Below are 14918 nucleotides of genomic sequence, written 5' to 3'. Positions count from 1 at the left end.
CACGTATGCTAATTTGGATAAATATACAACTTGCCCTTGGCTGTGAATTATAAATCGGGCTAATAATAATACACTTAGAGTCTCTTGCTTCTTTTAAATTCACATTGGATCAAAATACATCAACTCCCCGATTGTCATGTTGTGCATTCTTCATTCTGCTGGGTTTTCTGGAGATTTCACTTTGTTATTCAGCCAGTGGCTCCTTCCTAGGGACCATATATCCATATTCATTCACAACCTATAGAATGTGTCAAATAGAGGTGTCCTAATTGTGTCCTTGATGAAAGGCTATTAATATTGAACACTTTCACATTCACCCATGTGCCAGCACGGAGGGAATGTGTTTTCCCCTTCTTTCAACGAGACAAAAAAGCAGATCTGTTCATATCTCTAATGATACCTGATTCCCCAGGGGTTAGTGGCGAGACTAGCTGTGGCTTTAGCAGATTCATCAAACAAAATGTGGTGCTCTTTCCTCAGGAGGCTGAGAGTCACATTGCGTTATATCACTGTTAATTAGAATGAAATATGCAGTTCAATTATTCTTTGTATTGTTTCCTGACGCATGTGCTCGTGCTAACTATAGAGCACTGATGTAACAGCTTTTCAAAGCCACAGTGGAGTTTTTTTTTCTTCTACAGTTTATCCATTTTTCAAAATAACAAAGTAAGCCCATAACTATTCCATACAGTGGCTATGAAAACAAAGCATTTAACAGTTTTTCTTGTAGTTCTCATATGCAGTGCTGTCATGCCTGTGGCAGTAGCTGGCTTGATTGGCTGGGTGTCTGTTCCCATGTGACATTGTTTTTTGAGGCAGGCAGTAGCTGTCCTGTGGTCAGTGTCAGTGCCCAACAACCTCTGATCCGGGAACAGCAACTGTCAGACCTGCACCTGTAACACTGAGACCTTGGGTCCTCCCGTCCACAGCGCGGGGTTGCACTCAGACATGCTTTGCATCTCGTCGGCACTCATTGGCCCAAGCAATACTCCCGAGACTGGGCATGATCCCAGCTGTTGTCTTCATTTTAATGCACTCTGAATAATATTAAAGTAGAATCAGTTGAATTTATTAATGCAGCTTGCCCCTTAGAGAGATGCTTTTAAAGGCCAATGATTTAATTTCAGCTCTTAAAGGCCATCTTCTATTCTTGATGCTATAAAGAATTATGGCTTTTGCCATGTCTTAACACCAGTGTGTACTGTGGGCCACAAAATGAATTATTAGTAAACTGAAAACAGCTGCTATTAGCAACCATTTTTCTCTCTGTTGTTATCTCAGTCATATTCCCACCCCTATTCCCAGAGACAACATCAATCCTGGTGACCATGATTTATATCTTCTATCATCTAGAGAGACTAAAGAAATGTGCCGTCTGGCTAAGTTATAATCTGGAACAAGCAAGCAAAAGCATCATTTTAAAACCTCTGCATGCAGCCTCCTCAGGTAGATAAATGATCATATAGACAAAACAATCAGTAACTGCAGCAAAGGCACTCTGTTCTGTCATTTGGTTTGTGTTTCCACTGAGTTGATGGGCGGCAAATTCTGCTCTTTATTGGTGTCAGAGTTCTGTCTGGAGGCAGACCATAACCTCTGCACCTTTAATTTAGGCCAGTTGGGACTTGGAGCGCAGCCACTGATCTCCATGACCTGCCTCTCAGGTGGCACAAGCAGACCAAATAACACGTGCATAAGAGCTTTAACACATGTAAGTCAACTATGAGTCGCACTTTTCTCACTTTGTCCTACTGTGCGCATTATGTCTCTCAGAGAGGAGGTCAGAGAACCTTAACGGCATTGCACATGTAACAATTACTAAGGAGGTGCTGCGAATAGTGGCTTATTCAAATGAGTTTTTTTTTTTTTTTGCTATGCATCTCCTTGTACAGCAGCACAGAACTGCGACACAGAGAAAGGGTGCAGTGTTCTCTCTCTCTGCACTTGGTAGTTTGACGCCCGCTCCGGGGCTGAACATCAGAGGAGCGGCTGCTGAAAAAACAGGTTGTATGGGTCCTTGCACACAGCCTGCCTGTGGTGCTGCCTGAAGGACTGCCATGGAAACAAGGAGTGTGACAGGCTCTGGGGGGATCCGCCACAGCTGCAGGCACTTCCTTTTTGACAGCCTGATGAAGACATCACTGCCACACCATGCACAACAACAACAACTACTGGAGAAGAAATGTGATCAGACAATGTTAACTGCTGTGTGGCTCAAATGTTCATTAGCAAGCTTGTAAAACATCCAGGGATTTTCCCCACTGCATTCAGGGACCATATTGCACGGCGACTTCCTCTGCTGAGATTCGTCGCCTTCCCAGGAGAAAATACATTGATAAATAATTCCTTAAATATGATTAGACCTCTTTGAAGAGGAGCTTATGTGTGTTTGTGTGTGTGTGTGCACTGTTTGCGTGTGTGTCAGTAGGTAGCATGAGTGTGCATTGGTGCATGCAGAGCCGAATCAACAATTGTTGCAACCCTGTCAGACTCGTCTGTATGATCCTCTGACTATGAATGATACAGGGGAACATCCAAGTCCACAACCTCAGTGCCACAGATCCAAAGATTTGACAGCTTGAAGGCAGGCAACCGTATTCCCATATGACCTCTCGTAATGTCACTGACAGCATTTGCCTCAGTAATATGTCTGCCCGTGACACAATATTATTTCAAGTTAAAAATTGCTCTTCAGTTTTATTAAATTGGGCTTTATGGCCCACTAATTGTCAGGTTCCCATTTTTACGTGTTCTGTCAGATTTAGATGTCCTGGTGCGGCAATTTGGTTGTTTGCTGAAATGTCGATTAAAAGTACCCTGGGAGTATTGCTTAATTGGTTTCACCTCTTGGGGACATTTCATCGGGTCTTGCCAGTGATCTGCTCGTACCCTCCAACCCTCCCTCCCCAGCCCTGCCTTCCTCCCAGCACAGCCAAAACCAGCCCCCCAGCCCCAATGGAGCCAAGAATGTAGGAGGGTTTCAGCCAGTGTGTGGGATTTAGCTCGTCAGAAGCTCAGGGTCACCTCCACACCCTCTCACTTTGAAATGGACCCCTGGTGGCAGCTCCTGGGAGAGCCCAGTGATGTCTCTATCAGCCTGTCAAAAGAGATAGCCCGGGGCTCCACCAGGTCCCCCTGAGCCAATCAAACTCTTCACAAAGCACAGATGGATGCTCTTTCACCAGCGTGCTACTGCTGAGGAGGGGGGCACCCGGCCGCGATGCTCAGTCCCCCAATCAGAACAAACTCCCACTGGTGGGGTCCAAGCCTCAGTTCAGCCCAACTTCAGCTCTAACTATGTATATTTTAAAAGAGAGTACTTGCCATTTGTCTATTATGAGAAAGACAGAGAGTAGGTAAAGGAGGCGTGCAAACATGTATTAGCACGGTGAAAGTTTAACTGCCTCTTATGTAGCTCATATATTCAATGAGTGCAGAATTATTTATTTATTTATTTTATTTATTATTATATATATTTTGAAGGATTTTTTTTCTCAAAAAATAATCAAAACATGTCTCAACTGTTTTGTCAAAATCAAAATGGCAAAAGATGTTTTGTATGTAAACGAAATATGGATGAGAAAATTGATGGAGGAAATACTACATCCCTCTACTTGGAAAAACTATTGTGGGGAGACAGATGGAAAAACCGGAGTATGTGTGTGTAACCATTAGATAGGCCAGGTGATTTTAGTGGAAATGTAAAGCACTAAGTGCTGAGGATGGAGAGAGTACTCTCTGCGAGATGAGCTCTTTCTCTCTCATCTGGACCCTGTTATTGTGAGAAGGCAACAAAGCAATGCATTAGGAAGCACACTGGAGCCACACAGCTTTGATGTGAGCTCGGTAACCAAGGCGCAGCGGTGGCCGGTGTGTGAGCTCTGTTCCAATGGCTGTGTTGTGTAATCAGATGTGTTTACTGTGTATTCAAGTAAAGAAGTGGTGTAATCCATCCTCACTAGAGTGCAGTTATTGAAAAAACACGGGCAAGAACAAGAGCTCAAACTGATCAAGATTCTTTATTCAGGATTCGTGTAAATTCTCCATTTGATGATGCAGACACGATACTGAGTAAAAATAAAACTCTCAAATGAATCAGTCTAACATAAAGTAAAGAAACTTAAAAAAATAAAGTCAACGGGATACAGTACATAAATATATATTTGTTGCTGAGATTAAAAAAAGAAAGCTGACAGCATTATATTATATACAGTAAATCCTTACCACAAAAAGAATAGTAACATTCAGGACTCTGTCCTACTACTTTAAATGTGTGACAAAACATATTATTTCAATCATTATTTAAACATATGACATTTGACCTTTCATTATTATTATATTATGGATATATATATATATGGATGAAGAAAAAACATTACCATGATTTGTTTTCCATAAACTGTTAAGTTTGTATTAACTTAACCTGAAGGCAAATTTCTCAGTTTCACCAAAAGTCAAAAACAAAGCACAACAGTGAAGGTCTAAGGTAAGCCAAACCCGATGCTTTTCATTCCTTTTCTAAATTATATCCAAAGATGAAGGCTGAGCCTTGCAGCACTCTCTTTTCTTTACCTCCAGGCTCGTGATTGACAGCACCATGTGCTGCCCTCCTAGCTGCTGCAGTTCACAGCCTCTGTCAGGGGGGTGGCAAACACACAAGCCAGAGAGCGGCTGGCTGCCCCTCAGCAGCAGGGGGCAGAGTTAGGGTGGTATGGTGGGTTGCACAGGGTCATGGGCTCTGCTGGCACTGGAGCATTGTTGTCAGGTGGACTGCGTCGTGCCATAGTCAAAAGGAGACCAGCCTTTCATCTAGCGTGTCCGTGAAGCTTACCTTTTCCTCCGCGGCTGGCTCTGGCTGGTGGGCGCTTTCAGCGCGCTGTGCTGCACCTGTAAAAACAAACAGGAGTTTGGTCAGAGGCAGGTAATCCGAGCTCAGTGGAGCGCACGGTAATGGCTCCCCTGAGGAGAGCTGGTGCAGGGGAAAGCGAGGCGGGCTCGCCTGTAATGAATCATTTTTTAAACACAGGAGCAGAGGGGATTAATCACAGGGAGGAAGGATTTGAAGAGTCAAGGGTTCCGTACCAGTGTACGCCCCCCTCATTCTGCACCACAATCACAATATTAGAAACAGACATCAACTGTTGAGATGACCTGCCAGGCCAGTGAGGGAGTTGCAAACTGCATAATCACTCACTGTAAGTTATGTCCCCTAAAGAAAACTTTGTTAAAGCCTGAGAATAGTACAAAGCGAGTGTTGTTTAAGTTACCAACACAGTTGACGTGTAACTTTCTTCACAGCTTTACAGACCCTTGGTGTGACTTTGATTTCTTCAGGGAAAAACAAGACCTGAAATGTGGCTTTTGAACTTACAACCTTGTTTTTTTTCTTCTGCGATTTACATGTGTAGAATTAAGCTCAAGATAGACTTCTAATTCCTTGATGTTCAAGTGGATTTACAAAATAAATGTATGTTGTAGAATCATGTTCTCTTTGACATTCAAAACATTCGATTCAATTGTCCATATTCTTTTTTTCCAAAACTGCCACCATAATCCAAATAGGACTGATCATAGGGTAAACTGAAAAGGAGAAGAGCTGGAATTTGAAAACTTGCTTTTGAAGCATGCTTGCCGAGCTCAAACAATACAGTGAATCTGTTGAATAAAGGTAAGAACTCTATGCTAATTAGCTGGTCTCCATTATTAGAATGGGAGATGGATTGTGGGAACAAAGTGACTGCCTTCTGCATCAGAACATGAAACTGTCCTCAGAACTGACAGATGCTTCTTATTTCAGGACAGACACAGTGTTGTCAGAAGTCCCCGTTTGAGGCAGACTTTGTAGATGTGCACAGGCACTAATTGCCAAGTCACATTTGCAAGAAAGACAGGAGTCAATTTTCAGCCTTTGTGGTGTTTTTGTGTCCACACCTATCTGAGGATTGAAGTTCTAAGTCAACAAAAACAAAATATGTGGTCTATTGTTTTGGGTCTCCTGTGTATATTATGTTAAGGTTATTTTTCGCAGTACATAATGAAACGTACTTATGATGAATCTTAAGGGTGTTTTGTTTTTTATGATTGGAGCTATTTTCAAGATGTAGTTTCTCTTTTAAACCAGGCTAAAAAGTATTGTTTCCATGAGATTTGAAAGTGAGTCATTTTCAAAGCTCAAACATTGTATCCCAATGGGGAAGAAGACATACAAAGGATTCTGAATCAAAATGCATTCACCACCTTGTTTTGCCAACTCAGTCAGCCAAATCTCAAACAACACAGGCTCCCTCCAACATCACAGAGAAGTCAGGAATGGCTTGCTGCAGGAGGACATCAAGGGTGCAGCAGAGAAACAGACTGGGGTGAGAGTGTCTTTCCAGATCCAGACTGTCAGGATTTCTCACTGAATTCTGTCTGGCGAGTTACCTGGGAGATGAAGGCGCTGTGTGGCACTTCATTTCCTGGCCGAGCAAAATTCTCAGTCAGAGAACGGCGAGCACCCAGCACCACTTACAACACCCTGACAGCTCTCCTCAGCTCTGTGATGTAAATGCAAATGACATATCAGCCATGGCTAATATGTAATCACATATGGCACCCAGCAAGACAACTGGGGCTCACGACTACATTAATTGACTCTACCACCCTGAAGTGACTGAGGCCACATCAGAGTTTCCGTGCTGACACAACAGCCAGAGACTTCAGGAGCCCTCTGCCGGCCCTCGGCCAATCACCAACTTTAATGTCACAGCGCTTCAATCAGACAGACAAAATTGCTAATAACGGACGAGGCTGCAGCAATATGGCTGAGGACAGATCTGAGCATCTCCTCACTCAGGCGTTAACAGCGACTACATGGAGCTGCACAGAGGAATAATTGGGCCAGGGCTGCTTTAAAGGCGAGAGTCCATTAATAATCAAACAAAGCCAGAGGATATATTTCTGCAACACTTGGGAATTCTGGTACAGCAAATAATGCAGACATCTTCAGGGAATTCCCTCCCTATCTGTATGTAAAATTGGACCCTTACCTTTTGAACATCAGAAGGCACCCTCTTGAGGAAATCCAGTATTTCATTATTGTCAATAGTATATGGGTTGCGCAGCTTCTTGGTAAATTTGTTAACGCCTGTGAAAACAAGAACACATTAATAAATAAAGGTGTCATACCAACCAACACAATTTTACAGTGTAAAAAATAATAGTAATGAAAAGAGTTGTGTAACCCTATCTGTGCACAGTATAGAGTTCCCACCAGTGTATCAGTAACGGCATTATATGATGCTGTTTCAATTGATCCCTTCAGCCAAACTGAATTCAAGCCAGACCAATTAAACAGAGAGACAAGTATGGATAAAGCAATACGTAATCAGTTAAAGCTGATAAATGATAACTGAAAAAACAGGCACACATTCATGAGAACTCTTCCTCACTTTTGTTTGCTCATCTGATCATTTCTAGCACATCTATATTTACTTTGCACATGGCTGCATACCACAGAGAAAAAAATATCTCTGGGGTCTTGTAATGGGACCATTATATTCACAGCTTGGTACAGCCTGTACCTCAACATGCAGACAAAGAACCTAAGGACTTAAATATGTGCAAGCAACTTGAAAGGCTTGCCTTGCAACCACAGAGATGGGGGTTAACTGGGGAGGCAGAGGAGTGTCTCAGACTGTGTGTTTTGTTTTTTTGATATGATGGTTTTTTGGTATTGATTGTGTTGAAGGCAGTGTGGAAGTACAGTGGTTGTGGGCATACAGCTGGAGGAGGAGAGCCTGTTAAGGGCAGCATATCTCCCTGACCACTGAGATGACTGTCTATTCTGTATGACTACAGCAGATAATGAGAGGCTAGACCAGGAGCCTACAGACTGCCCAAGGACATCATGTATTATATACAGCTTGCTACTCTACCTCTGCTTTGTTTTCACACAAACCCTGGGCCTCTGCTACATCAGCCCACACTGAGCAGAGCAAACCTCTGCAGCTGTCTGATCTCTGTGCATCTGCAGAGGTGTAGGGAAGGCAGAGTTCTTAAATTACTGTACTTCATTAAATCATGGATTTCCAGTTAGGAACACTGAATAAGAGTTGTGTTTTGCAACAATAGTATGAGTGTTGATTTTTATACAATTTGTTAGGATGTTTTGGTCATGGTAATGAAGGATCTAGCGAGAAACAGACAGTGGGAGTTTGTTAGCTTTTGGTAATCGCCCAATACGCTTTTAGTTACACATAAATTATTTTCTTTTCATTTACAATCTAATGAATTAGATCATTTTTTAATTAGAGTTTTAGATGTAGAACTTACCCCATATCAGCACAATATATCGCAGTGGGATAAAAAATAATAGCGCTGTTGCCAAAAACATCATCAAGCAGGCCAGGCACGACAAGAATGGGACGGACCAGTTGAATATACTATAACAGAATAATTGTGTCAGATTCATGTGACGTTCTATAAAAGAAAAATTCTTAATTTCAAATAAATATACAATTTGTAGGATAAACATAAAATGGTCAAACTACTTCTTGATTCGCTCTCCGATGTTTGCGATTTCCTCCAAAACGTTCTGGACAGCCAGAACCACTTCCTGCACCATATGTATCTTGTCCATCAAACCCTTTTTTCCGGATTCCTAAAAAAGAAAACAAAAAAAAAAAATGCACAGACACTGATGAGGTACACTGTATGTCAATTGCTGGGCAGGGTAGACAAAGACCAGTTTATCTCTGCTGTGCTATTATGTGTGATTTATCTATTGAATGGCCCATAATGAGCAAACACTGTACATCTTCAGACTGTGCTTTTGAAGATGAGACAGACTCGGTGCTCAGAAGCTGTTATGTGGATGGCTGAGAGATTTCAGCTTTTGTCCGCCACATACAATAGAGCTGTTGCACAAGTGCAGCACAATCAAGGCTCTCTGGTAGATGAAAAGTACACAAAATGGTCATCTGCAATCAGGCAGACTAGACGGCCTAGACAAGAAGTGCAGGGGCCTCACAACTCAGGAAAGATTCCATTCCTGCAGCCTGCGCAGGACACGTTTGAACATGTTTTTACAAATCTGTCAGGCAAGTCTTGCTAATGTGTACTCTTTCACTCATGATTCTTGTCACAACTAACACTGCACACAAAGTTGTTTTTTTCTTTTGCTTTTAATGCACTGACATAATAATGACCCTGGCAAAGCAATAAGTCAACATGTGAGGGGGATGGAGGGTTGGTCTCAAAATGAAATAAATGTGATCACATCAAGGCTGGAAATAACGGCGAGTGTGAAGCCTTCCAGAAGCAGGGGAGTGACTAGAGATAACACAAGCAACACAAGCAACACAAGCTAAAGAGGGCTGAGAAGCCTCACATCAAACGGAGGAAATAATGACAGGAATGATGACAGAGGGCGGGAGAGGACGAGTGAGAGGGAGAGGGGGAATGAGAGTGTTGGGGGAGGGCGCTCTGATGGACCCTAACAGGAGGCTTGAGGATGTCTATATGTTTATGTTACAAGTCAGCCGAAGCCGCAGCCTGTGTGCATTGACAGGGTCCAGACAGAATGCCTTTATCAGAGCTTCATGAGGCAGCCCCTGGGAACACAGTCTGCCAGCACAGAGAGACTCCCCACTGTCAGGCCCACTCTTCTCCACGAAAGGCGCAGGAAGAGAGCAATTCCCACACTAGCAGAGCCTCCCCCACTGGGCTCGTATCTGGACGGACAGTGGAGGCTCAGCACTGTCCAAAAAAGGAAGAACTATCACAAATATGCTTTCTTTGAGATTAACATCTCATGGTCTCATCATGGGGGGAGGAGGACTATCTGTGTTTATGCATCATCTTACTCCACTCCACTGCATGGGGGAGGGAGGGGTGCTGAGCAAACCTTCATGTGTGTCCTTTACTCCACATCAGGCGTTAATTGAGCTCTTTATCCTAAGTTTATTTTGAAAGCGGGGAACACTGTTAGAGTCTGTTAAAAGCCATTACAATCCGTGTCGGCGAGCTCCTGATGGACCCAGACAGAAATGATAGCTCACTCGATATGGAGCCTCATCAGTTAGGCTCAGATTCCTTTTCATATTTTCATTGAAATCTGTTAAAGTGACCAATTACATGATTTAGGATTCAAATCTAATCAGAGATATGAAGCATTATTTAACTGCAGTGGATACACATGCAAGGTAGATTTAGCCAGAAAAACAGCTCCGGCAGGGAAAAAAAAAAGAGAGACCGTATTGGCTTTCATTTCTGAAAGGAAAAACAGACAAATAGATGTACTCTGAAGTATGCATCGAGAGGCAAAGCTCTCATGATTATCATTATTCATGTAGTTTAATATTCTTGAAATCCTCCATCTCCTTAGCGACCAAAAGTCCTTCCTACATTAATCATTTGATGATATTCTTTATCTTTGTTCAATTCTCTTTTCAGCATGTACATGAGCGCAGAGAAAACAAAAATAAATAAAAGATCTCCTTCTGAAATGGAAAAGGATGGGTAAACTGGGAATGGACTTAATGAATCCTAAATGTCTACTGATTAGAAAACCTGTGTGAAATCATATTCTCATTTCAGATAAAATTGTAAAAGCTTCCTTTTAAGGTGCAGTAATGGAGAACCAATTTGATCTCCTGCACAAAGGTAAACATACTCTCACAGACATGTGGGGTGTTATCAAAGGCTGGAAAAAGCTCATTTAGCATCATTTTAATTAGAATAAATGGTGCCAAATTTGAATTCTCAGACTGAATATTTTTCTTGTGACTTTTTTGACAAACATAAGAAGTGCATCGAAATGAAAAACACCTGTGTTCCTGGCAAACTATCTCATATGGAGCTAAAATAAGCTAACAAACTATTTACTGGGATGAAACACAGAAAAGCTCTCAGAGGCTTTAATGCGTTGGTGTGTCCATGCGCGGTAGCTCTCACAATGCACGCCACAGATCATGACATGGGCAGTCTGTCTGACTGGTGTGCTCAAGGAGACCCAGCGGTGACTGTGGACTATCGGGTGAGAGATGGAGTAACCCCCCAGCCCAGTCTAGCACCCCCGCAACCACCCCCTCACCCTCCCCCCAACTCCCCTGGGCAAAGCTCTGTGAGCAAGTCAACCCCAAACCAGCACTGCCAGCCGGGGGGCAATGAAAGGGCTGTTTCATCTTCCCTGTTCATTTCTATTGGAGATCTATGGACTTGTTTTGCCTCTCTGTTTCTTTATGTTATGATTAAATATTGTCTATCTGCACAATTGATACCTAAGGCCAAAGGGAAGTCACTTTGCCCACACATAATTTGTAAGCTGTCTCTTTCCCTGAGGACAGATTTGTTCACAGGCAGAGAATCTGTTCTGTATTATCCTGCTGTAACACTGCCTTGCCTTTCGTCTCTCTTTAACGTCATGCCTTCACATTCTCTCTGCTCTGTCTGAGGTTTAAATATTTCCTTCCTCAAGGGGGGAAAAAGGGGGATAAAAACATATTTGAGTGGTAATCATAACCTTCTCAGAGGGAAAAGCCTTTATTCACATGTTAGAGGAAAGACTAGGGGAAAAAAAGCAAAGGCTTTGAAGTCATCAAATTTAACACTGATCACTCTTTAACCCCAAATATTTTTAAAGAAGACTTTGATAGGAGGTGTAAAGCTACACTGCTTGATCTAACTGCATGATATCACATTCAAGTGACAGCAAGACCATAACAAGACTTTCAAATAAGCCACTTTAAATTAAAGCTGACAGCTTAAAACAAACATGGGTGACTGCTTAATTAGTAAATGAAAGGAGATATTTCATTTCCTCTGAGTGTGAAAGGGCTTAGGGAGGCTCATGGAAAACCTTTCAAAAAGCTTTAAGAGGCGAAGGCTGAGTTCGGAGACACATGCAACGTATTGAGAGAATCTTAAACCTTTCTTAAGACACTGCCATTTCTTTAAGTAAAAAAGTAAACATCCCTCTATTACACACTGAGGTTTCAAGGTAAAGACAAATGTAATAATCATTCTATGAAGCAATAATATTAAATCCAGTGCATAACGGTAATCCTGCCCGATTCAATATTCATAAATACACAGAATTGTCTGTATCACTGCTGTTTGTTTAAGCACCAGTTTGCCTGTTCCTAGCAGTGATAGCAAGTGTGGCTTCCCACTTTGTGTGTGCAGACATATCATGCAAGTTTCATCTGTGAATTAGCCCATCCTTTCAGACAGGATTTGGTGGATGTGCCTGTGTTTTTAAAAGAATCTGGCTTTTTTCGCAGCCCCAGGTCATCACAACAGAATATATTGAGCGCATTATGGATATGAATCCTGGGCCTAGACACGCAGCACAGGGGTCATTGCTTGGAGGCTTTGCGTTAGCTCCACACTTCATTGCCATAAAGCAATAATACACATCCCTGTTAACTCTTCTTTCTTTATAGAAAACAGTGGGATGAGTGTAATTGAATATTAGGTGCTGTGGGGAAGTATAATTTTCAGGCTGCTTAAAGATTTCCTGCTGTTTTGTTTTTCAAAAGACACTAGAGAGATATATTAATAAACATTATCATTTATGATTTCTCACAAACGAACAAGTGAAACTGACTAATAACCTTTGGGGCAAAGTATAAGTTTACTGCTGTGTTTTTGTACTTTGTTCATTTGTTCTGGTAGTAAAAGGTCATTCTCAACATAACTATCCCATTTAGACAATGATGATACCAAAAAAACATCCACTGGTTTTATCCCCAACAGCTGTGCAAAATCTAATTGACGGTGCTGTTCAAATTTGATTTATAGATTTTCAAAGGGCTGCAGTATCTCCGCGGAGTACATTTGTAGAGTGACACTGAATACCCAGAGGAACAGAATAAAGAGCTACATGCTACAACTGTTTCATAGATGTTGCCCTCATTTGGGATGCATGAAAATATTGCTATTCTTAGTTAGAAAAGAGCTTCTGAGAAGTAACTGTCATTGTGATTATGCTAAAATACAGACTAGAACCTGTATGGCTCTTTGGTAAAATATTTTCTATTTTCTAATAAGCAACTGTTCATTTGTATGAGAATCACAGCTATTTGCTGAACCAATAATTTGTACCCACCAGATGCAATGCAGACATTGTTTGATTTAACCTTGCTTATTCAGAGAAAAATCATAGCAGAAAATGATTTTAAGCCACTGAGTAATGTCACAATGAAATGCTAAAACAGTCAGTGTTTATGATAACCATAAAAGATACATTTATATTTACGGTGTTACAAATGTTAGCAAGAGACAAGATAAAATACCTTCTCGTCTTCCTCTTCGTCGTCACCCATGCTCATGTTCACCTAAGAGAAAATAAAGGGTAGAGGGTGATTTCAAACGAACGGGACATGTGGGCACTGGAGCATTTTTAACAAACACCTAGTAATGAAATTTTCTTTGAGTACATTCACCCCTATTGGGAGAGGCTTGTTTCCATAGAGACTGCATCACAGGGGTGACCTCACACAAAAGGAGAGGTGAAAGAGGGCCTTCCTCACAAGAGCACTGTCACACCAAAGCAATCTCATTTCTCCACAACATAAGCACACAGAAAAACAGAAAAGAGGGGAAAAAAACACATTTAATTTGGATGCTGTTGCCTAGATCACTTTATATCAAGTCATCCCTGACCCCAATGTGGTGCACACTGTGACATTGCCTGCGAACAGAGTTGTGTCATTGCCGGCCAGAGGGTCACAGAGGGGTGGCAGAGTCTCCACACTGGATATGAGGGTGAGCTTGGGCTTTAACATTGCCCAGGGACGGCATCTTTGCCAGCAGCCATAAACACAATCACCGGGCCGGGGATGTTGCTTTGGGGAGGGTGTGTGAGCAGGCCAGGCCCCTGGCTGGCCAGTGAGAAGGCTTACAACACAGTGAAATTGGGGGGCAGTCAGAAGTGTGAACAGCATTAACCTTCACAGACATGTGTAGGGCAAACATAATTTCCATAACAGTAGATAGAGAGGAGATAGTGGTATGTTGTGGGGAGAACTATAGTCCTGCATTTACAGATGTGAAGAGACTGTATCAACAGACTATAGGCTATACATACATTTACAGTGATATAATTTTAGTGGCTTCTTACTGCTTGGTGTTTTATTGGGCCTCTGGAGACAATGTAGAAACTAGTTTAACCCGCTATAAAACAAGTGGAATGCTGTTGCAACTGTACTGTAAGTGTAAGAGTTGTTAATTGACATTGCAGTAAAACTGCAATTTGCCCAATGTGTGCCAAAAGGATTTCATTCCATCAGGGTTTGACCAGAGTTGGGTTAACATATAGATTGAATTTGCACTGTCACAGCATGCATCTACAGATGTGTATGGATGAATACTGAAGAGTTCTGAGTCCTTGTCACTCACTAGGTCCTGGTTGGAGCTGGCCTTCCCTGCAGTGAGCTGAAAGTAGTGCCAGCCGATGAGCAGAAGCAGGAAGAGGGGCAGCATGAAGAGCTCCCAGTGCCACACCGTCACAAGGAAGATCTGAGAAGACAGGACATGACAGCATAACGCAAAGCCCATCACACTATAGCAGGGACCCAGCTTTCCTATCTCAGCAAGCCTGCTCCCAAAACAAAATATTTAATGGATTTAACCACGTCCTAAATCTCATGAAAAGCACTACAGACTGTAAAGCCTCCAAGATTTACAGTTGATGGCAACAGATTTTACTCTTAGTGGTTTGAAAGTAACAGACATTCGAGGACAACTTTTAATATCTTGAAATCCTATTTATATACACCAATAACACTGCGCTGGCAGAGTGCCTTACTGCAGAACAGAAAGTATGACATGGATAGGCATGGTATGCTGTCTTTTAACTAGCACATCAAATCCTCTTAGATTCGCAGGCAGCGAGGCTCTCTGATGAGCCGCATATGGCAACTGAAGAAGCATTT

At 42.2% G+C, this 14918-nt stretch overlaps 1 protein-coding gene across 3 annotated transcripts in view; it reads right to left on the bottom strand.

Moving 5' to 3' along the window:
- Positions 1–4000: 4000 nt before the first annotated feature.
- Positions 4001–14918, bottom strand: part of mctp2a (multiple C2 domains, transmembrane 2a) — a 31655-nt gene continuing 20737 nt past the window's right edge. For all 3 annotated transcript variants that reach the window (XM_070908181.1, XM_070908183.1, XM_070908182.1), the window contains exons 18-23: positions 14383–14502; positions 13278–13319; positions 8532–8641; positions 8314–8423; positions 7029–7126; positions 4001–4887 (exon numbers count right to left, since the gene is read on the bottom strand). In XM_070908181.1, coding sequence (XP_070764282.1) covers positions 4828–4887; positions 7029–7126; positions 8314–8423; positions 8532–8641; positions 13278–13319; positions 14383–14502 — 540 coding nt within the window. In that variant the 3' untranslated portion in view covers positions 4001–4827. The remainder of the gene's footprint in view (positions 4888–7028; positions 7127–8313; positions 8424–8531; positions 8642–13277; positions 13320–14382; positions 14503–14918) is intronic.

Source organism: Enoplosus armatus, chromosome 6, assembly GCF_043641665.1.
Source record: "Enoplosus armatus isolate fEnoArm2 chromosome 6, fEnoArm2.hap1, whole genome shotgun sequence".
In the NCBI taxonomy this organism is placed as follows: Eukaryota; Metazoa; Chordata; class Actinopteri; order Centrarchiformes; family Enoplosidae; genus Enoplosus; species Enoplosus armatus.
This window is presented reverse-complemented; position numbering and strand designations above follow the sequence as displayed.